Source organism: Oreochromis niloticus, linkage group LG3, assembly GCF_001858045.2.
Source record: "Oreochromis niloticus isolate F11D_XX linkage group LG3, O_niloticus_UMD_NMBU, whole genome shotgun sequence".
NCBI lineage: Eukaryota > Metazoa > Chordata > Actinopteri > Cichliformes > Cichlidae > Oreochromis > Oreochromis niloticus.
Genome location: NC_031967.2, coordinates 72,063,026 through 72,085,469, shown reverse-complemented (window position 1 = coordinate 72,085,469; position 22,444 = coordinate 72,063,026). Strand labels below are relative to the sequence as shown.

General features: G+C 46.0%; 1 protein-coding gene and 1 long non-coding RNA gene across 2 annotated transcripts; both read right to left on the bottom strand.

The window, feature by feature from the left end:
• Nucleotides 1-2,580: 2,580 nt before the first annotated feature.
• Nucleotides 2,581-2,977, bottom strand: LOC109201493 (uncharacterized). Its single transcript, XR_002061550.2, has 2 exons — nt 2,876-2,977; nt 2,581-2,803 (listed from the first exon to the last, which is right to left on the bottom strand). It is a non-coding gene; the product is annotated as an uncharacterized LOC109201493 (long non-coding RNA).
• A 7,511-nt stretch (nt 2,978-10,488) lies between these two features.
• On the bottom strand, nt 10,489-21,600 carry LOC106096631 (uncharacterized). Its single transcript, XM_019351634.1, has 8 exons — nt 21,435-21,600; nt 18,065-18,421; nt 17,864-17,971; nt 17,240-17,566; nt 16,087-16,419; nt 13,336-13,665; nt 12,990-13,160; nt 10,489-10,541 (listed from the first exon to the last, which is right to left on the bottom strand). The coding sequence occupies exons 1-8, from the start codon at nt 21,481-21,483 to the stop codon at nt 10,489-10,491; spliced, it is 1,728 nt and encodes a 575-aa protein (XP_019207179.1). The 5' UTR covers nt 21,484-21,600.
• Nucleotides 21,601-22,444: the final 844 nt, after the last annotated feature.

The window sequence follows — 22,444 nt, the reverse complement described above, 5'->3', positions numbered from 1 at the left end:
GTTTAGCGTCGCTACTTCTGATTAGGTCTGTTATGTAGACGATGTTTCCTCTATTAAGAACTAATTTTCCACTATGTGGACAGAGTCAATAATCGTCCTGTGTCTCTCAGAGTTTCATCGTTTTGTTTTCAGATCTAAATGTTGCCATCAGTCACTGTTTGGGCACCAAACCTTAAACAAGCATGTCAAAAATAAATCTACATTAGTGATGCAGAAACATCAAACCAGCAGGATCTCTCTGTGCACTGAGAACACTGACTGAGGCTGAGGCTCAGACGATGCAGTGGGTTGTCTTCTAAATGTGTCTTCTTGTCTGCATGCTGAAGTATTCTTGGGCAAGATACTGAACCCCAAATTTCGTCTAAAGCCTCCATCCAAGCGTGAGTGTTTGATAAAAGGTGCTTAGAAAGCACTGTGTGAATAGCTGAGTCTTGTAGTAAAAAGTGCTCTGAGTGCTCAGTTAGATTAGAGCAGTAGCAGCAGTTCATTTACACAGAAAACGAGTCGCTTACATCTATAAATGATGATTTATAGATGTAAGTGAACTGTCACTCGTGGTTGAAGCATTTGTTATGTAGAGCCAGAAAATAAACCACAAACTTAAACACTATTGTTACTGACCTTTTTCTGTGTAGCCTGCAATGACTTTTTGCCTTAGTTACACTGCAAATAACAGCTCACGTGGCATTTCAGACTTTTGCTGTAATCAAATTTGTAAACTTGTATTTAAGTTGGTACATAAGCTACATGTGTGCATAATGCACTGAAATAGATTTCTTTGTGATACTAAAGTATTAATATTCAGTTATGTTCAACTTTGGTCGCTTTGTGCAAGGGAAAAAAATGCATGTGCATTTTTCCACATGCATTATGTTAATGTTGTGTCAAAGAGTTACACATTTACAATATTTGATACATTGTATTTTTGTAGTTCTGTGTACAAGTTTGAATTTAACCCTCTGATTTAATCTAAAATAACACTGTGTTATTTTGTTAGGCCAACATGAAAGACAAATAATTATCTTCTAAAAACTTGTTGGAGAATTAAAATTGTAATGTGAGTGAAGTTGGCCTCCCCACCTTCATCAAATCCAAAAAAAGTGGTATCAAACGTTTGTGCTGCAAAAATTTTCGTTTCTGCTACTATCATTTTAAAGATATTAATAAAAATTTCTAGAGGTCATCAGAGGTCAACCAGCCCCCCCACATTAATTAAATCAAACAAAATTTATGTCAATCAACTGTGCTACGTTTGTGCTGGTTTGTGCTGCTAAAATTGTTGTTTGTGCTGCTTCTGTTTTAAAGATATTAATGAAAATGTAAAGGTCAAAAGGTCAGCCACCCTCCCCACATTACCCAAATCCAACAAAAGTGGTATCAAGCGTTTGTGCTACATTCGTGCTGGTTTGTGCTGCAAAAATTTTCGTTTGTGCAACTATCATTTTAAAGATATTAATAAAAAATTTCTAGAGGTCATCAAAGGTCAACCGGCCCCCCCCATATTAATGTAATCAAACAAAATTGGTGTCAATCAGTTGTGCTATGTTTGTGCTGGTTTGTGCTGCTTCTGTTTTAAAGATATTAATGAAAAGGTAAAGGTCAAAAGGTCAGCCAGCCCCCCCACATTATCCAAATCAAACAAAATTGATGTTAAACGTTTGTGCTACGTTTGTGCTGGTTTGTGCTGCAAAAATTTTTGTTTGTGCTGCTATCATTTTAAAGATATTAACAAAAATTTCTAGAGGTCAACAGAGGTCAACCAGCCCCCACACATTAATGGAATCAAACAAAATTGATGTGAAACGTTTGTGCTGGTTTGTCCTGCAAAAATTTTTGTTTGTGCTGCTATCATTTTAAAAATTTTAATAAAATAACGTCTTGATGCGTGCTTAATCATCCAGGTAAGTAAATCCCAAAAGGTTGATTCTGTTCATCTGGACATTTTCAGTTGGAGAAACGTTTCATCACTCATCCAAGTGACTTCTTCAGTCTCAGCTGACTGCAGGTTTCCCCAAACCTTATAAACACATGTGAGTGAAGTTGGCCCCCCTACCTTCTTCAAATCGAACAAAATTGATGTCAAACATTTGTCCTGCAAATTATTTTGTTTGTGCAGGTTATGTTTCCCTAATTTTATAAACAGTACATGTACAGTGAGAGAGAGATGTTACATCTGTCTTCACTTGCATCCCAGTCACGGAAGCGTTGGAGGTAGTCCGTAAGAGATTACAGGATGACACCAACCTCAGCAACAGGACCACTCTCAGCATCGACCAAGTGTGTTTGCTTTTGGAACTGTGTCTTCATTCCACCTACTTCACATACAAGGGTCAGTTCTACAGGCAGAAACATGGGTGTGCCATGGGCTCCCCAGGCCCCTGGTCAAAGTCACCAAACCAGTTCGTAAGCAGGTACAGGTGTGGCCAGAAGGGTCCTCAGAGGCACTGCAAGACTGCTGTTCCACCACAGGCTGCCACACACGACAACACCACAGACTTTCAGGAATATACAGAAACTGTTATTGCCTACATCCCAAAATGCTTAGAGTTGCTTAGAGGATCCACTCGCAGGACTCCTGAGTAGCGTTTAAACAGAGACGGTTTATTTACAGATCTTCACCAAGTGTATGTACAGACAGTGCGGGGTTAGTGCTATATACAAGACGTGAGGGGCAGGGGTCCAGGGCTCCAGGGAAAACGGGGAAATCACACACGCGCTCAGTTCAACCTCTCTCTTCTCCGTTAGCGACCAGTCACTCCTTCCACACTCCACACGAGGAAACACGGGGACGGGTCCGGGGAATCTAGGAACAAAGAAACACTCGTTAAGTCTCTGAGACGGAGGCACAGGAAACTTGAGCTAGACGTGTACTGACTAGAGCCTTCACAACAATCCAGCATTGAACAGCTGATCTCCTCCTTCTAATATACCAGCTGGTCTGATGAGGCCCAGGTGTTCCCAATCCAGGAAGGCGTGGACCGAGGGCGTGAAGCTGCCATGAGTTCCGGCAAAACAGGGGAGAGAAGGAGAGGGGGAGAGAGAGGGAAGAAGAGAAGAGAAGGAGGGCTAGGAGTGGAGAGATTCTGATCAGCACCTTGCCGATCCTGCAGGTCGTGACACCAGGACTATCACTGTCCGGGCCAATCAGAAACCATGGCTCACAGGTCAGGTTTAAATGCTCCTAAGGTTGAAAAATGCAAGCCTTCAGAGCCGGGAATTAGGTGAGCCAAAGAACAGCAAGGGCAAACCTGTCACGTGGCATCAGCTACAGCAAAGCTTCAGCGACAGCAGAGATACTTGGAGGCAGTGGCAAGGAATACAAACCATCACAGACTACAAGCCCACTCTGCAGACCGTGGTGAACAAATCCCCAGACAGTGTGTGGAGATCCCTTGCCAAAATCAGTACACGCAAAGCTCCAGGTCCTGATAACATCCTTGGACGAGCACTGACGGACTATGCTGTGGAACTCACAAATGTCTTCACAGACATCTTTAACACATCACTAGGGTCAGGCCGCCGTTCCCACATGCCTCAAAGCCTCCACCATCATTACTGTACCCAAGAAGTCATCTACCTCCTGCTTTAAGGACTACCGTCCTGTCAAACTCACTTCATCATTATGAAGTGCTTTGAACGGTTAGTCATGCATCAAATTATCGCTTTCCCCCAACCTGGATCCATTTTAGTTCACATACCGGTCAAAACGCTCAACCGATGATGGAATTTGAACTGCCCCTTACTCAGCCCTCACACATCTGAACACTAGAGACTCATATGTCAGAGTGCTGTTCATAGACTTCAGTTCAGTCTTCAGCATCATCATTCCCCAGCAACTCATTCACAAACTGGATCTGCTGGGGATCAGCACCTTGCTGTACAGTATAACTGGCTGCTAGATTTCGTGACAGGAAGACAGCAGATAGTACGCTCGACAGCAACACCTCGAACCCAGATGTGTGTTGAGCCCCCTTCTCTTCACTCTGCTGACCCATGACGAGATCTACTACAGGGGTGAAGTTAACCATCTGGCAGAGTGGTACAGCAACAACAAACTGTCCCTGAATGTGGAGAAGACCAACAGCGACTCTACTTCCCCTGCAAACTGAGAAGCACAAGAGATTCAACCCCCATTATGAGCACCTTCTACAGAGGCACAGTTGAGAGTATCCTCACCAGCTGCATCACTGTGTGGTATGACTCCTGCACTGGGTTCTGCAGGAAAAAATGACAACGGGTAGTGAGAGCAGCTGCACCTGCCTCATCTGGAAGGTCCTCTCCATTACAGGTGACTCCACTCATCCCTTCAGCAGCGTCTTCAGTTTGCTGCCATCAGGAAGGATACTGAAGAGCCTCCGGGCCAGAACACACAGCCTGAGAGACAGCTTCGTCCATCGGGCTGTCAGGATGCTGACCATCTCTGAATTGAGAAGGGGGGCCCAAGGGTACATCTTTCGCCATCCTACAATGCTGTGATTGTAGCCATTCCCCACTTTCTGTGAATGGTACTCATGGCCATTGATCAGTAGGCTTTGATTAGTTGTCATTGATCAATGGTCATAAGAATTTGCATACTAACAATCATGGAACTAACCCCCCAGCACATTGTTCATTCAGTGGTGCATAGTTTCACTATGCAAATGTACTGTTTATAAGGTTTGGGGAAACCTGCAGTCAGCTGAGACTGAAGAAGTCACTTGGATGAGTGATGAAACGTTTCTCCAACTGAAAATGTCCAGATGAACAGAATCAACCTTTTGGGATTTACTTACCTGGATGATTAAGCACACATCAAGACGTTATTTTATTAAAATTTTTAAAATGATAGCAGCACAAACAAAGAATTTTGCAGCACAAACCAGCACAAACGTTTGACATCAATTTTGTTTGATTCCATTAATGTGGGGGGGCTGGTTGACCTCTGTTGACCTCTAGAAATTTTTATTAATATCTTTAAAATGATAGTAGCTGTCACGTCCGATGTGGCAGACGTGTGGAGTGTAGATAAGGACCCAAGATGCAGACTGCTTAAGTGGTGAGCGAGCTTTAATAACCAAAGGATGACACAAACGGAGAAGAGGTGGGCGAAAACCCAAAACCTAAGAATGAACTAAACTGGGAAAAGCTAAGCAAAAAACAAACCTGAAACCTTGAAACATGAAACGGAGATGCAGGGAGAATAATGCGGCCAGAATACGCAGGAAAATGGAGGGGAATAACACAGACGAAACAGCAACTAACAGAGGCAGACACGAGGTTTAAATACACAGAAGGATAACGAGGGAATGAGACACAAAAGGAGGGCACAGCTGGGAGTAATCAGACCTGACGAGACAGGGGAAGAGTAAACTGAACACACTGAGATAAGACACAGACCGTCACAATAAAACAGGAAACACATACACACAAAGACACAGACTAGCAACGCGGACTTAACACAGGGGTAGACGGCAGAACAGAACAACACTAAACCGGAGGAAGAACAGAACCAAAATGACACTGGTAGAAAACACAAAACGCTGGGTCAAAAGGACCCAGGATCGTGACAGTACCCCCCGTCAAAGGCTGGCCCCAGACAGCCCAACAAGGAAACAAAACAGCCAGAGAGAAAAAAACAAAAACAAAACAACAAACAACCCGACCAGGGCGGGCGGTGGGGACCAGGACGGAGGGCTCGAGGCAAAACCAAAACAGGAGCACAAGAGGGACAAAAAACCAAAAGCAAAACACGAGCCAGCACCAAAAAACAACAAAAGAAACACACTGGAGCCCAAGGAAACAGAGTCCAAAACAGAAAAGTTCAGGGGCCGGCCAGGGGGCCGACCGCACAGGAGTCCAAACAGTTCCGGGGGCCGACCGTGCGGAAGGCCACGGTGGCGATGTGGACCCAGGTCAGGGGGCCGGCCCGGGGGCCGACAACCCAGGAGCCCGGACAGTTCAGGGGGCCGGCCGTGAGGACGGCAGCGGCGCCGACGTGGGCACAGTTCAGGGGTCGGCCGTGAGGACGGCAGCGGCGGCGACCCAGGTGGAGGCGGTCCGGGGGCCGCCCACGACGGCGATGTCGCCTGGCCAGTGGCCTGAAAGGTGGCCAGTCAGCTGCGGACCCCGACGGGGTAGGACCAGGCGAGGCTGAAGACTCGGAGGCTGGACCAGGCGAGGCTGAAGACTCGGAGGCTGGACCAGGCGAGGCTGAAGACTCGGAGGCTGGACCAGGCGAGGCTGAAGACTCGGAGGCTGGACCAGGCGAGGCTGAAGACTCGGAGGCTGGACCAGGCGAGGCTGAAGACTCGGAGGCTGGACCAGGCGAGGCTGAAGACTCGGAGGCTGGACCAGGCGAGGCTGAAGACTCGGAGGCTGGACCAGGCGAGGCTGAAGACTCGGAGGCTGGACCAGGCGAGGCTGATGAGGCCGCAGGTGACGGCGTGGAAGCCGGAGACGATGAGGCCGCAGGTGACGGGGGAAGCGGAGACGATGAGGCGCAGGTGACGGCGTGGAAGCCGGAGACGATGAGCGCAGGTGACGGCGTGGAAGCCGGAGACGATGAGGCCGCAGGTGACGGCGTGGAAGCCGGAGACGATGAGGCCGCAGGTGACGGCGTGGAAGCCGGAGACGATGAGGCCGCAGGTGACGGCGTGGAAGCCGGAGACGATGAGGCCGCAGGTGACGGCGTGGAAGCCGGAGACGATGAGGCCGCAGGTGACGGCGTGGAAGCCGGAGACGATGAGGCCGCAGGTGACGGCGTGGAAGCCGGAGACGATGAGGCCGCAGGTGACGGCGAGGAAGCCGGAGACGAAGAGGCCGCAGGTGACGGCGAGGAAGCCGGAGACGAAGGCACTGCAGCTGGCGGCGTAGATGGTGAGGCTGCAGCTGGCGTGAATGAAGAGGCGGCAACTGGTATGGAAGCCAGAGACGGAAGCGCTGCAGGCGGCGGCGTGGAAGCCGGAGGCGGCGGCGCTGCAGGCGGCGGCGTGGAAGCCGGAGGCGGCGGCGCTGCAGCTGGCGGCGTAGATGGTGAGGCTGCCGCTGGCGTGGATGGTGAAGCTGCAGCTGGCGGCGGCGTGGAAGCCGGAGACGGAGGCGCTGCAGCTGGCGTGAATGAAGAGGCGGCAGCTGGTGTGGAAGCTAGAGACGGAAGCGCTGCAGGCGGCGGCGTGGAAGCCGGAGGCGGCGGCGCTGCAGCTGGCGGCGGCGTGGAAGCCGGAGACGGAGGCGCTGCAGCTGGCGGCGGCGTGGAAGCCGGAGACGGAGGCGCTGCAGCTGGCGGCGGCGTGGAAGCCGGAGACGGAGGCGCTGCAGCTGGCGGCGGCGTGGAAGCCGGAGGCGGAGGCGCTGCAGCTGGCGGCGGCGTGGAAGCCGGAGGCGGAGGCGCTGCAGCTGGCGGCGGCGTGGAAGCCGGAGACGGAGGCGCTGCAGCTGGCGGCGGCGTGGAAGCCGGAGACGAAGAGGCCGCAAGCGGCGGCGTGGAAGCCGGAGACGGAGGCGCTGCAGCAGGCTGGACGGATCCCTCGGACCCTCCAGCGGAGACAGGAGACGAAGGCCGGAGCGGTCCCTCGGACCCTCCAGCGGAGACAGGAGACGAAGGCCGGAGCGGTCCCTCGGACCCTCCAGCGGAGACTTGAGACGAAGGCCGGAGCGGTCCCTCGGACCCTCCAGCGGAGACTAGAGACGAAGGCCGGAGCGGTCCCTCGGACCCTCCAGCGGAGACTAGAGACGAAGGCCGGAGCGGTCCTCGGACCCTCCAGCGGAGACACGAGACGAAGGCCGGAGCGGTCCCACGGACCCTCCAGCAGAAGCCATCACTAAGCCAGCAGCCATGGAGGCCACTAGCACACATGAAAGCAACTGGCACTGCCCAGAGCACTGGCCCTGCCCAGGCAACGCTGACATGAGGTGGTACTCAGGGGGCTGCTTAAACTGCAGGGGTCCAGAATTAGCTGGGGCCTGACACCTAGCCTCTGGGGGAGCCCTGGAGTGGCAAACTGTACCAACGGCGGCTAACCCCTGAAAAGTACACTGAGAAGACGTAAGACTTCCTCCCTGCGTGGAGTGAACGGGTGAACCAGGTGGCCCTGGGGCCTGAACTACAAGTAACGGTGACACTGGAGGCACTGGGGCCTGGACTACAGGCGGCACTGGGGCCTGGACTACAGGCGGCACTGGGGCCTGGACTACAGGCGGCACTGGGGCCTGGACTACAGGCGGCACTGGGGCCTGGACTACAGGCGGCACTGGGGCCTGGACTACAGGCGGCACTGGGGCCTGGACTACAGGCGGCACTGGGGCCTGGACTACAGGCGGCACTGGGGCCTGGACTACAGGCGGCACTGGGCCTGGACTACAGGCGGCACTGGGGCCTGGACTACAGGCGGCACTGGAGGCACTGGAGACTGAACTACAGGCGGCACTGGAGGCACTGGAGACTGAACTACAGGCGACACTGGAGGCACTGGAGACTGAACTACAGGCGACACTGGAGGCACTGGAGACTGAACTACAGGCGACACTGGAGGCACTGGAGACTGAACTACAGGCGACACTGGAGGCACTGGAGACTGAACTACAGGCGACACTGGAGGCACTGGAGACTGAACTACAGGCGACACTGGAGGCACTGGAGACTGAACTACAGGCGACACTGGAGGCACTGGAGACTGAACTACAGGTGACACTGGAGACTGAACTACAGGTGACACTGGAGACTGAACTACAGGTGACACTGGAGGCACTGGAGACTGAACTACAGGTGACACTGGAGGCACTGGAGACTGAACTACAGGTGACACTGGAGGCACTGGAGACTGAACTACAGGTGACACTGGAGGCACTGGAGACTGAACTACAGGTGACACTGGAGGCACTGGAGACTGAACTACAGGTGACACTGGAGGCACTGGAGACTGAACTACAGGTGACACTGGGGGGAACTGAGCCGAAAGGGGCACTGGAGACTGCACTGAGGGTGAAGCTGGGGGCACTGGAAACTGCACTGAGGGTGAAGCTGAGAGCTCTGGAAACTGCACTGAGGGTGAAGCTGGGAGCTCTGGAGACTGAGCAGAGTGTGGCACCGGAGACTGAGCAGAGTGTGGCACCGGAGACTGAGCAGAGTGTGGCACCGGAGACTGAGCAGAGTGTGGCACCGGAGACTGAGTAGACGGTGAGTGAGCGACTGACACTGGAGACTGAGTGGAGAGCGGCTGCGTAGCAGCTAACTGAGCTGAGAGTGGCAGCTGGGCAGCTAACTGAGCTAAGAATGGCTGAGCAGGCGATAAGCTGTTTACATCGCTATCTGCAGCACAAAACACTGCCCCAGAACAAACAGTTCCACAATCCATAACGGAAAAAGAGTCCTCACCCACCACAGCCGACGATGTAGAAGTCCGAATGTCCGGCTGTGGGGTGGCGCGCCGGCGGCGCGATCGACGTTTCTTCCCCGCAGCCGGCACCGACAGGCCGGGTAAACTCGCATCCGGCAGGTGAGGCTGACGCGGCTGCTCCGGGGTGGCTGTTGGCTGTCGCTGCTGGACGCCCGATATTTCCCAAGCTCGCGCCGCCTCCCGGGCTTCATACAAGTTGGCCAATAAGTCCGAACATCCTCTGACCTGGCGGAGATAGGGATTTCCTTTGAGGATCTCCTCAATGCCATTTATCCCCACGATCCTAGCTCTCATATTCGAGGTGTGGGTTATCCACTCAACCAGGCGTTGGACTCGCATCAGATCGCTCTCCCCGGGTAAGTCTGCTGGATCCATGTGTTGGCTGTTTCGTGCTGTCACGTCCGATGTGGCAGACGTGTGGAGTGTAGATAAGGACCCAAGATGCAGACTGCTTAAGTGGTGAGCGAGCTTTAATAACCAAAGGATGACACAAACGGAGAAGAGGTGGGCGAAAACCCAAAACCTAAGAATGAACTAAACTGGGAAAAGCTAAGCAAAAAACAAACCTGAAACCTTGAAACATGAAACGGAGATGCAGGGAGAATAATGCGGCCAGAATACGCAGGAAAATGGAGGGGAATAACACAGACGAAACAGCAACTAACAGAGGCAGACACGAGGTTTAAATACACAGAAGGATAACGAGGGAATGAGACACAAAAGGAGGGCACAGCTGGGAGTAATCAGACCTGACGAGACAGGGGAAGAGTAAACTGAACACACTGAGATAAGACACAGACCGTCACAATAAAACAGGAAACACATACACACAAAGACACAGACTAGCAACGCGGACTTAACACAGGGGTAGACGGCAGAACAGAACAACACTAAACCGGAGGAAGAACAGAACCAAAATGACACTGGTAGAAAACACAAAACGCTGGGTCAAAAGGACCCAGGATCGTGACAGTAGCACAAACGAAAATTTTTGCAGCACAAACGTTTGATACCACTTTTGTTGGATTTGAAGAAGGTGGGGGGGCCAACTTCACTCACATCAGAATTCTAAGAGGTTTCTTGCTGGATGAAACCTAAACGAAACCCTGTAACTCTACAGACGTGAGGTGGGGTCATCCAGGATTTGAAGCCGGGACTTCTCGCACCCTAAGCGAGAATCATACCCCTAGACCAGCGAGTCACATAAACATTTTCACCAACTTCTTTTCTGAAAGTCACACATCAAAGCACATAGCTGAAGCTAAATATATGAAACATTGTCTTGAAAGCTGCCAGTCAAAAGTTTTGAAACACATCGCCATGGTTTTTCCATGGCGATTTCCCATTGTGGACACAAACAGTTTCAGGACATCAGCTCACAGCAACTGTCATTTTAAAGAACTTACCTCATTCAACCAGACAAGCACTTTGTCCATGCTTTAGTGCTTTCTAGCTAAGAGTCGCTAACATTCATTCTTTGCATCAGAGAGCAACTTGGGGTGCCAATCTGCCAACTCAGGAGGTAAAGCAGATCATTTCCCAGTTGGAAAATTGATGGGTTCATTTCCTGGATGCTCCAGTCTGCATATCCATGGACAAGTCATCTTTTCATTTCAAATCAATTTTATTCATATAGCGACCAGTCACAATAACAGTCACCTCAAGGAGCTTTATATTGTAAGGTAAACCCTACAGAGAAAAACCGAACAATCATATGATCATCTGACCAGACTATATTTCACTGGCTTTGCTAAATGTTGTTCAGCAAACTTGCTCTTCATCATGCTTTTTCTTCAGCAATGGCACCATGGATGGTGAGTATGCCTACATGCCATGGCAGATGAGTGGATTACTTGCTTGAAACAATTGTACCTGCTGATTGCAGGTTTTTCTGTAGCACCTTGGCTCTTCAACAACTCTTCTGATCATTATTATATATGGTGAAATGACTTTCGTTCCACCTCTGGATTAAGAACCCAACAGCGCTCACCAGAACCTTCAGTAGTTTAGAACCATCAGTATGTTTTGCAACAATAAGGTTGTGAAGGTTTTAAGACAGCTCACTGGTTTCACCCATCATGAGATGTTTCTTTTGTGACACTTTGGTAATGACACAGATTTTTATAGGCCATGAGTTGGGACTGAACCTGCTAATATTAATCTGTAATAACTGTCAGGATTGCTTCCAATTACTGATAAATTTCAGTTGCCATGAATCATGATTTCCCATGTGTCATTGCACCTTCCTTTTCTTCACATGTTCCTTTTCTTCCTTTTCTTTTTCTCTGTGTTATTTCTCATTATTACACGTTAACGTCTGACCTGAACTTTCAAAGGTGAGTGATAAAACATCATTAATTGAATTACAATATTAGACAAAGAACAGAAGTAAATACAAAATGCAGTTTCTAAATAAATGTGTTTATTATTAAGGGGAAAAACCCCCCAAACCTAGATGAACATGTGAGAAAAAGTTATTGCCCCCTCAATTTAATAACTAGTTGGTTCACCCTTAGCAGCAACAACTGCAACCAAGCATTTGTGGCAACCAGCAATAAATCTTTAACAGCACTGTGGAGGATTTTCAGCCCACTCACTGTAGTTTAGCCACATTGCTGAACCAGCTTTTTAAGGTCATGTCACAGCATATAAATCAGATTCAGGTAAGAACTTTGACTTATTTGTGTGTTTTGCATAATTTTCTTGCTGCACAAACCAAGTGCGCTTCAGCTTCAGGTCAGATGAGAATGGATGGCCAGATAGTCTCCTCAAGATTTATTTTTTTTAAAGAGGGCCGAATTCATGGTTCCATTTAGGGAGGCAAGTCTTGCAGGTCCCGAGGCAGCAAAACAGCCTCAGACTATCAGACTATCACCACCATATTTTACTGTTGGTATGAGCTTCCTTTCCTGAAATTCAGTGTGTAATGAGACACACTCATCAGTCCAGAGTTTTTCCCCAAAGGTTTTGAGGATCATCAAGATGTTTCTGGCAAAATTAAGAGAAGCGTTCATATTCATTTTGCTGACTAGTGGTTTTCATCTTGGAACTCTGCCCCAGTCCCTTCCTTAAAGTGTAGTCATGAGAAAGGGACTTTAATTTTAACTCCAGGACATCCATTTTGAAAACATCAAAACATATTTACAACTTCTTTAACTAGCTTTACCCATTATAACAAATATTTGCTCTTAATGTTTTGCATAGTTAAATAAAAATGACTTATTTGATAAACTGTTATTTTTTCTATCTCAGGTTGAACTAAAAGCTGATCCTAAACTAAGCAGAGAAGTCAAACTGATTGATCAGCCATCAGAGGAGTCGGATCAATGGAGCTGCTTCTGTTCCTGATGTCCCCTGTTTGATCCTGGACCTGAACTCTCCCTGCAGAGGAGACACAAGACAGTCAGAGACACACAAACAACAAGAGAAAACTTACATTTTCATACTGACCTTTGACCTTTAGTAGCACTGTGGTCTCTCTTGAAATACTTTTTTCTTTGCTGCAGACATTACAGATGTATTCTCCACTGTCTCTCTCTGTGGGGTGTTTCAGGGTCAGACTGAGGTCTCCAGTTTTCAGCAGGTCTTTGTTCATCTTCGTTCGGTCTCTGTAACGCTGGTCCTGTTCTTCATGCTGGTCAGAGCCGTTCTTATACATGTGAACCAACACTGATGGTTCAGGGTCAATGCGTCTCCACACAACTTTAGCATCTTCAGGCAGGTTTTGTGTGGTTATGAAGGGCAGCTGGACAGACTCCGCCCCTGGATCCACCTCCAGCAGACAGTCTGAGAGGACAACAAACACAACATGAGCTGTACAGACAGCAGTGAATCTAGAAAACACCTTATTAAGCTTCTTTATAGATGCTGCAGTCTGAGATTTATATTTAATTATCGTTATTGTTATTTTTTTAACAAATACACTGTAACAAATATTTCTGCCATAGGTATTTGTACTGACTCATCACTCTCAGCAGAACTGTTTTCTTTCTCTTGATCCTTTTGCTCTCAACTCTGCAGATGTACTTTCCACTGTCTCTGTCTGTGGGGTAATTTAGGGTCAGACTGAGGTCTCCATTTTTAAGTGAGTCGTCTCTCATTTCGTTTCGCTCTCTGTAAGACTGGTCTCGTGCATCAGGCTGGTCAAAGCCGGTCTGATATTTGTGAACCGTCTTTGGTGGTTCGGGTTCATAGCGCCACCACTCCACTTCAGCATCTTCAGGCAGGTTTTCTGTGGTTTTGAAGGGCAGCTGGACAGACTCCGCCCCCTCCTCCACCTCCACCTGACAGACTGAGAGGACAACAAAGACAACATGACACAGCAGCAGTTTTATTCAATGATTCCAAAGAGAACCTTAATATTCAATTTTAGGCTCAAACTATGATATTTATCTTTGCTTGTGTTGATTTCCTAAAGATACATGAAACATACTACAATAATTAAATTCAGAATTAATGTATTTTATTGGTTGTTCTTCATTTGTTTTGAAATTTTGTCTTCAGTCCACTTTAGTCTCAGTAGGATTTGGGTAGGTTTGCTCATACAGAAAGAAAGAGTCTCTAATTTTTTATGGTAGTTTAACTTTAATAAAGAGAGACAAATTAGTACCTCGCCTCTGTCAGTGCGCCCCAGGGTGGCTGTGGCTACAATGTAGCCATCACCAGTGTGTGAATGTGTGTGTGAATGGGTGGATGACTGAATGTGTAAAGAGCTTTGGGGTCCTTAGGGACTAGTAAAGCGCTATACAAATACAGGCCATTTACCATTTATTAACAAAAAATGCAGAAAAACAAAGATTACATAAAAAGTGTAAATTCATCTGTATATCATTGAATGAAATACATATTTGGACCCTTAAACTTACCCAAAACTACAATCTGTGTGTTCATGTAACACACAGATTGCGATCTATTTTGGTAACTAGTTACGAGAAAGTGGAGCATATAATGACAAGATGACAAGTAATGACTTTATTGGATGTTACACCATTTTCCTTTGAGCACTTCGCTCTCACACTGCAGGCCTACTTGTTGTTCCTAGAGTATTTAAAAGTAGAATGGGAGGGAGAGCCTTCAGTTTTCAGGCCCCTCTTCTGTGGAACCAGCTTCCAGTTTGGATTCGGGAGACAGACACTATCTCTACTTTCAAGATTAGGCTTAAAACTTTCCTTTTTGCTAAAGCATATAGTTAGGGCTGGACCAGGTGACCCTGAATCCTCCCTTAGTTATGCTGCCATAGGTGTAGGCTCAGGGCTCCAGAGTGCGACCAATTTGGTCCTAGAACTGAAGAAGCTTCTCGGATGAGACATGAAACGTCTTCAAGCAACTTAAAGAAGTCCAGATGTTTTTTCTTTCCTCACTTCTTAGACTACGATGACCTGGATGACTGAAAACCTTCACAGACAAGATCCAAACTACGATTCATATTTGATAAATGTCATCATTAATTCCACTTTTGCTGTTTTGCTTCCACCACGATAAAAATCACTCTCTCTCTGTACTTCAAGAACAGTTTCCCGTCTCAAATCTCTGTTTTCTGCATTATTCATTTGCTTATTACCCACCAGTCTACCGTTGTTTACAGCGCTGTCAGATGCTGTCTTTCTTTTCTTTTCTTTTTTTCCTTAAATGACCTGGACAAGAAAGACTACTTTCTGCTGTTTAATAGTGAAGAAATGTAAACTTTTAAATTGATGCCAAATTATAAAACTCTTAGTTAAATCAAACCTCTATAACTTTGCTCTGCTTCACTTCAGCAGCATCAGGTAATGTTCATATGTCGATTCATGGTTTTCTTTCGTTTTTGATGTACTGCAGAATATTTTTGAGGTTATCTGCTATAAAAAGCCAGGCCAGGAAAATCTCCTTCATGTTTTTCTGTGTTTTATTCTCAGTTACTTTGACACAAAGGCATCTGCTGTGATGTTCACAATTCTGATGAAGTCTCATGTGTATCAGTACTGATAAATGATCAGAATTATAATATTTCTGACTGTCTGAGGCTAAATCGAATTCAATCGGGACCTCGTGAATTGGAATCAAATGGATTATAGAAATCAGTGATGATACCCAGCCCTAGTGAGCAGCCTAGGCCCGACAGAAGTGGATGTAGCTGTGGGTAATAAGAAAAGATGAAAAGATCTGTTGAAAACTTTTTGTTAAGGCCTGATCCGTCTGAAATTCATAGCCAGCTCTGACACGGTGCCATCAATCTGTGAACACTGTAAAAACAGCAGTGTATCCAGAAAACACATTATATGCTGCAATAAATGCACTGCCCAAGTGTCCCCTCTCCCCACTGCCTTTCAGCAGCAGGCAGCAGCAAACAGGTCATCAGAGGAGCCAAGATGATGATTGTGTTGATTGTGATTGTGATGATGTGTTAATACACCTGTCTGAATGTAATAATTAGTCATTAATAACCTCTGCCTCTCTACCACGGCATGTCTGTTTATCAGCCATCGTTTTGTTGGAATGGGTCAGAAATGGCCGCATCAATCCTGGTTCTGATGGAGGTTTCTTCCTGTTAAAAGGGATTTTTTCCTCCCACTATCACCAAAGCACTTGCCCATAGTGGGGTCATATGATTGTTGGGTTTTTCTCTGTTTTCTCTGTATTATTGAAGAGGCTACCTTATAATATAAAGTGCCTTGATGCAATTGTTGTTGTGATTTGGTGCTGTATAAATAACTGACTTAAATTCAATTCTGACCTTTGACTCGAAGCCTCACTTCTCTCTTCAGCAGGATGTTTCCCTCCCTGCTGTAGACGGTGCAGGTGTAGACTTCGTTGTCTCTGTCTGTGGGATACTTCAGGGTCAGACTGAGGTCTCCAGTTTTCAGCAGGTCTTCATTCATCTTCGTTCGGTCTCTGTAAAAGTGGTCTTGCTCTTCAAGCTGGTCAGACCCGTTCTCATACACATGGACCTTTGTGGTCCGAATGTAAATGCAGGTCCACTCCACTTTACTGTCTTTAGGCAGGTGAAGTTTGGTTTTGCAGGGCAGCTGTACAGACTCGACCCCCTCCTCCACCTCCACCAGGGGGACTGAAAGGAGAAAAAAATACCAAAATGAGCTGAAAACAGCATCATCAGCACTGAAAACATGTTTGACTGGCTGCAGTCTGAGATTTGTCCTGTTGCTTCAGAGACTGTGTTATATTTGGTCTCCTAAATCAATTATGGGAAGAAACTTATCATTTTGTTTATTTTCACACAGTCCAGGTCAGGCTCTCTAAACTGTGAACCAAAAAACCAAACCTCAACTTTGTAGAAAGAGGTGCCATCTGTCTTTATCTTCACTTCCTACATCCCCAAACTGGAAATGTTAATAGACTGTCATGGGAGCTTGCCTACTTAATATTTCCTATCTACATGTAGATTAGTATGAACTGTTGGTAAATAAGCTGTTATTCTGGGCTATGCAGGCCCAGACAAAACGTGCAGCATTTTAACAGGGGGGAAATAGAAGAAGCTCATGTGAGAGCGAGTTTCCTTAAGAAAAGAATCTGACCCTCAAAATCCTGGTGCTTGATTTCAGGCTGATATTGACTCAAAAACATTATTATTTTAATATTTTCATTCAAAATTATTTTAATTGTAAAATTACTTTGAGCCTCTCATGTAAAAAAGGATAGGGAACTATGTAAAAAATGTCTTTTAAAATTTCTCTTAAACTCCTCAATTTCTTGGACTTGTGTTACATCTTTAGTTTGAGCTGATAAAAAAGTAATAGTTGAAAAACCTAAAATAGAAGATCTTTCTGTACTCATCAAGTCCTGTTCACCTCAGGGACTGAGTATCAATGTGGTCACCAAGCTCTTTAATTCATGACTCAACATCTTCATCTTCTATCTACAGCACTCACCTCTGACATAGAGCTTCACTTGTTTCTTCTTTAGGATGTTCCCCTCCCTGTCATAGACGGTGCAGGTGTAGGTGAGTGTGTCTCTGTTTGTCGGGTATTTCAGAGTCAGGCTGAGGTCCACAGCTATCAGCAGGCTTTTCCTCATCATTGTTCGATTTCTGTAAAACCAGTGCTGTTTTTCAAGGTGGTCAGAACCGTTTTTATACACGTGCACTGTCCTGTCGGAGCTGTCAGTCCACTCTACAGTTACATCTTCACGTCGGTGAACTGTGGTTATAAAGGGCAGCTGAACAGACTCCACCCCTGAATCCACATCCACCTGTGGGACTGTGAAGTAAGAAAAACAAATAATGATTTGTGCACGCAGTCTGTCAAAGCCCCCATGTTTGACATGTAAAATACATGAGGGGAGCAAAGAGTAATTCAATAAGTATTCTTAACAAATAGCTGCCATTTGTCCTCAGGGAGGCTCCTAAATGAGAGAGAGGAGCCTGTTTAGCCTGTTTAGAGCTGGAGTAGTTCTTAAGACATGAAACGATGAGGGCTCCTAAACTGAATAAAACTGAGGTTTAGGGACGATTCAGATTATTCACATTGGAAACACATCACACACACACAACATACCTTCCTTAAAATACTGTCTGAAGTAAACTCCAGCACCCACGATGACAGAGATGATGACAGCTGCAACTACAGCCAGGACAACCAGAGCAACTGTGACACTGATGGGAACTTATAACACAATGAAAACATGAAAATTACATGATGTTAACATTAAATGATTAACACTCTGTGACATGTGATTTTGAATCTCTTTGCACTGACCTCCACCTTTGACCCTCTGAACCTGCAGTTCCACTGTTGACTGACCGAGTTCTACTCCAAGCTTGCGGACGGTGCAGGTGTAGCTGCCGCTGTCAGACAGCTGAAGCTTTTTCAGAGTGAGAGTGAGGTCTCCAGTTTCCAGAGCGTCGGGATTCATGGACGTTCGGCCGCTGAACTGCTCATTTTGGTTCTGAAGGTCATCGCCTTCTCGTCGACGCAGGTGAACTGTGGAGGGATTGAGGTCATAGCGACTCCACACAGCTGTGGATTCTTTATCTTCAAAAGTGGGAAACTCACAGGGCAGGAGAACAAACTCCGCCTCCTCTACTACCTCCACACCTGATGCACACTGGGAAACTGAGGACACAGACAAAGACAAAGACCTTAATAATCCCACACTGGAGCAATTCATTGCAATTGGCAGGAAGAACATGTGAATTCAAAATGTATTAGAAACCCATAAAAATAGACAAAATAAATAATAAAAAGATTCTGTGCAAATGGTTTCTACAGGGAGTGCAGAATTATTAGGCAAATGAGTATTTTGTCCACATCATCCTCTTCATGCATGTTGTCTTACTCCAAGCTGTATAGGCTCGAAAGCCTACTACCAATTAAGCATATTAGGTGATGTGCATCTCTGTAATGAGAAGGGGTGTGGTCTAATGACATCAACACCCTATATCAGGTGTGCATAATTATTAGGCAACTTCCTTTCCTTTGGCAAAATGGGTCAAAAGAAGGACTTGACAGGCTCAGAAAAGTCAAAAATAGTGAGATATCTTGCAGAGGGATGCAGCAGTCTTAAAATTGCAAACGCTTCTGCAGCGTGATCATCGAACAATCAAGCGTTTCATTCAAAATAGTCAACAGGGTCGCAAGAAGCGTGTGGAAAAACCAAGGCGCAAAATAACTGCCCATGAACTGAGAAAAGTCAAGCGTGCAGCTGCCAAGATGCCACTTGCCACCAGTTTGGCCATATTTCAGAGCTGCAACATCACTGGAGTGCCCAAAAGCACAAGGTGTGCAATACTCAGAGACATGGCCAAGGTAAGAAAGGCTGAAAGACGACCACCACTGAACAAGACACACAAGCTGAAACGTCAAGACTGGGCCAAGAAATATCTCAAGACTGATTTTTCTAAGGTTTTGTGGACTGATGAAACGACAGTGAGTCTTGATGGGCCAGATGGATGGGCCCGTGGCTGGATTGGTAAAGGGCAGAGAGCGCCAGTCCGACTCAGATGCCAGCAAGGTGGAGGTGGAGTACTGGTTTGGGCTGGTATCATCAAAGATGAGCTTGTGGGGCCTTTTCGGGTTGAGGATGGAGTCAAGCTCAACTCCCAGTCCTACTGCCAGTTTCTGGAAGACACCTTCTTCAAGCAGTGGTACAGGAAGAAGTCTGCATCCTTCAAGAAAAACATGATTTTCATGCAGGACAATGCTCCATCACACGCGTCCAAGTACTCCACAGCATGGCTGGCAAGAAAGGGTATAAAAGAAGAAAAACTAATGACATGGCCTCCTTGTTCACCTGATCTGAACCCCATTGAGAACCTGTGGTCCATCATCAAATGTGAGATTTACAAGGAGGGAAAACAGTACACCTCTCTGAACAGTGTCTGGGAGGCTGTGGTTGCTGCTGCATGCAATGTTGATGGTGAACAGATCAAAACACTGACAGAATCCATGGATGGCAGGCTTTTGAGTGTCCTTGCAAAGAAAGGTGGCTATATTGGTCGCTGATTTGTTTTTGTTTTGTTTTTGAATGTCAGAAATGTATATTTGTGAATGTGGAGATGTTATATTGGTTTCACTGGTAAAAATAAATAATTGAAATGGGTATATATTTGTTTCTTGTTACGTTGCCTAATAATTATGCACAGTAATAGTCACCTGCACACACAGATATCCCCCTAAAATAGCTAAAACTAAAAACAAACTAAAAACTACTTCCAAAAACATTCAGCTTTGATATTAATGAGTTTTTTGGGTTCATTGAGAACATGGTTGTTGTTCAATGATAAAATTATTCCTCAAAAATACAACTTGCCTAATAATTCTGCACTCCCTGTATGTGCACATAAAGTGCAGGCAGTGATAGTTATACACACATATTTATAAACAGTGTTTATCCTGTGTATATTGTTACAGCCTGGCTTCTGTCGGGATGAAGGACATGTGATAGCGCTCCATCCACAGTCTCCATCCACAGTCTCATGCAGGGATGAGAGATGTTGTGCATAATAGCCCACCCACCTCCTCTATGGGGTCTAGGGGACTGTCCAGGACAGAGCTGGCCCTCTTCACCAGGCTATTTAGCTATTACCTGTCCCTCTCCCTGCCGAGTCTGAGTGTTTTCTGAACAGTCCAGGTTATTGTTAAGGTGAAGACTCAGTAGCTTGTACGTGGTGACCACCTCCATGCCCAAACTTTGGATGGGGTGTGGTTTGCTCAGGAGGTTGACCACCACCTGCTCCACCTGATCATTTGCCTCAGATACACATCCAAGGATGGCTCTATCAATGGATTCAGTTTATCTGCCCACCAGTGTCAGATGTGGATTCTTCATGCTCAAAGACTATTTCCAAGACGTTTGGTGACTGAGAACATTCATTTTAATGGATGAAAGTCTGAATGGCAGCGATGCTGCTTCTACACGTTCTCTCTACCAGTCCTTTTACAATGAATTTGTGTGCTTGGTCCCTGATGAACCATGTATAACACCTGTATTCAAATATATAACGGCTGCCTGAACAGCGAAACAGTGAAACCGTTTGTGTCTTCTGTGTGTGTGATGTAACGAAAAGTCTCCATGGTAATGAAAGTCCGAGGTCTCTTTAAAGGTGGTTTTTTTTAGATTAAATGTAGTGTTTAAAATGCCGGATGGCTTACAGGTGTTCAAGTTTACAAGAGAGGGTTCTGTCTATAATAATACCGCGTGTGTCTGTGTGTGTGTCTGTGTACCTTTGCTGTTTTTTTAATTTGCATGTCATCTCTCCCCCTTGCCTGTGATATTTTACCCACTGACTGTCTTACTGTTCATAACTCTGGCCTGGATTACAGCTGGACTTTAGATTTTACTCAGTTTCAGTGTGTTTGTGTTTGAGTCCCGTCATTGTTTTTTAAAAATGAGAGGGCTAGATTTCAGTTTTGTCCCATTTACATACTTCTTATGGTAAAAGTCTGGTGCAAACATACACTTGGTCCTAAAACAAAAAACAATTCGCTCATTTGGCTTTAACTATGCGAGAATAGCCTGCAGTATTTGAGAACTTATCTTCCAGATCAACATGCACAAACCTGTCTGACTGTGTGCTTGTGTAAATATGTGTGTGTGTCTCATAAGTCTAAAGGAAGCTTTTCTTACCGTACAGGAGGATCACAAACAAATCCAAAATCTTCATGTTGCTATACATAGAGAAAACATCTAAAAAGTTAATCTTCAACCTGAACCGACTAAGAGATTAAATAATCCTGCCAACAAGCCAAAGGTGTTTTCTGGCTGCTCTCCATGTCACACAGCACATCTCTGGATTGCTCTCATTCAGGAAGAGGAAACGATTTTTTTAAAGCAGGAGGAAGAGGAGTGTTCACAAAAGCTTCCGCCAGTAAAGAAGAAACTGTTTGAATGAAAGAAGCATTCATTAAAGTAAAAACCTTCATAACCTATTTGCACATTTAATACTTCCTGCTTTAAATCTGTGATTTTAATCTGTTATGCATAACTTTAATCATGACACTATTTCAACACGAATCACTAAAATTAAATCTTTCCAGTTTTAGATCTGTTGATTCCCACTCTCTTAACTATTTTCCCACCAATTAAAAAACGTAGTGCATCTAAGCACAGCTGGGATTGATCTTTATTTTCACTTCTTTAAATGTAACTTTTAATCATAAATATTATAGGACAGATTTAAATTCTAGTTACAAAACTGAAGAAAACAACAAAAACAACAACAAAAATCTACTGCCATTCACCTGTAATACCTGTACAGCCCACCAGAGGGAGTATACTCAAATCAGACACAGCAAAGGCTGATGGTGACAAGTGTGAGTTCATTCAGTAACAGAAAGGAACTGAGTGGGTAACACTTCATAATGGCCACTGTTATTTAACTGTGAATTATAGGTGTTAATTTAACTTTACAATACCATATGATACCATCTTTATTTATAAAGCACTTTAAAATAAAACCAGGGTTCACAAAATGCTGTACATGCCAGCAAAAAAAATGTGTTTTAAGAAGAGTTTAAAACTCAGAAAGAGAGGAAGCCTGCCTAATGTGCAAGGGCAGATCGTTCCACAACTTTGGAACTGCTACAGCCAAAGCAAATTAATGTTTACTAAGGGAGTGGGAAGGTGTATATGGCTGT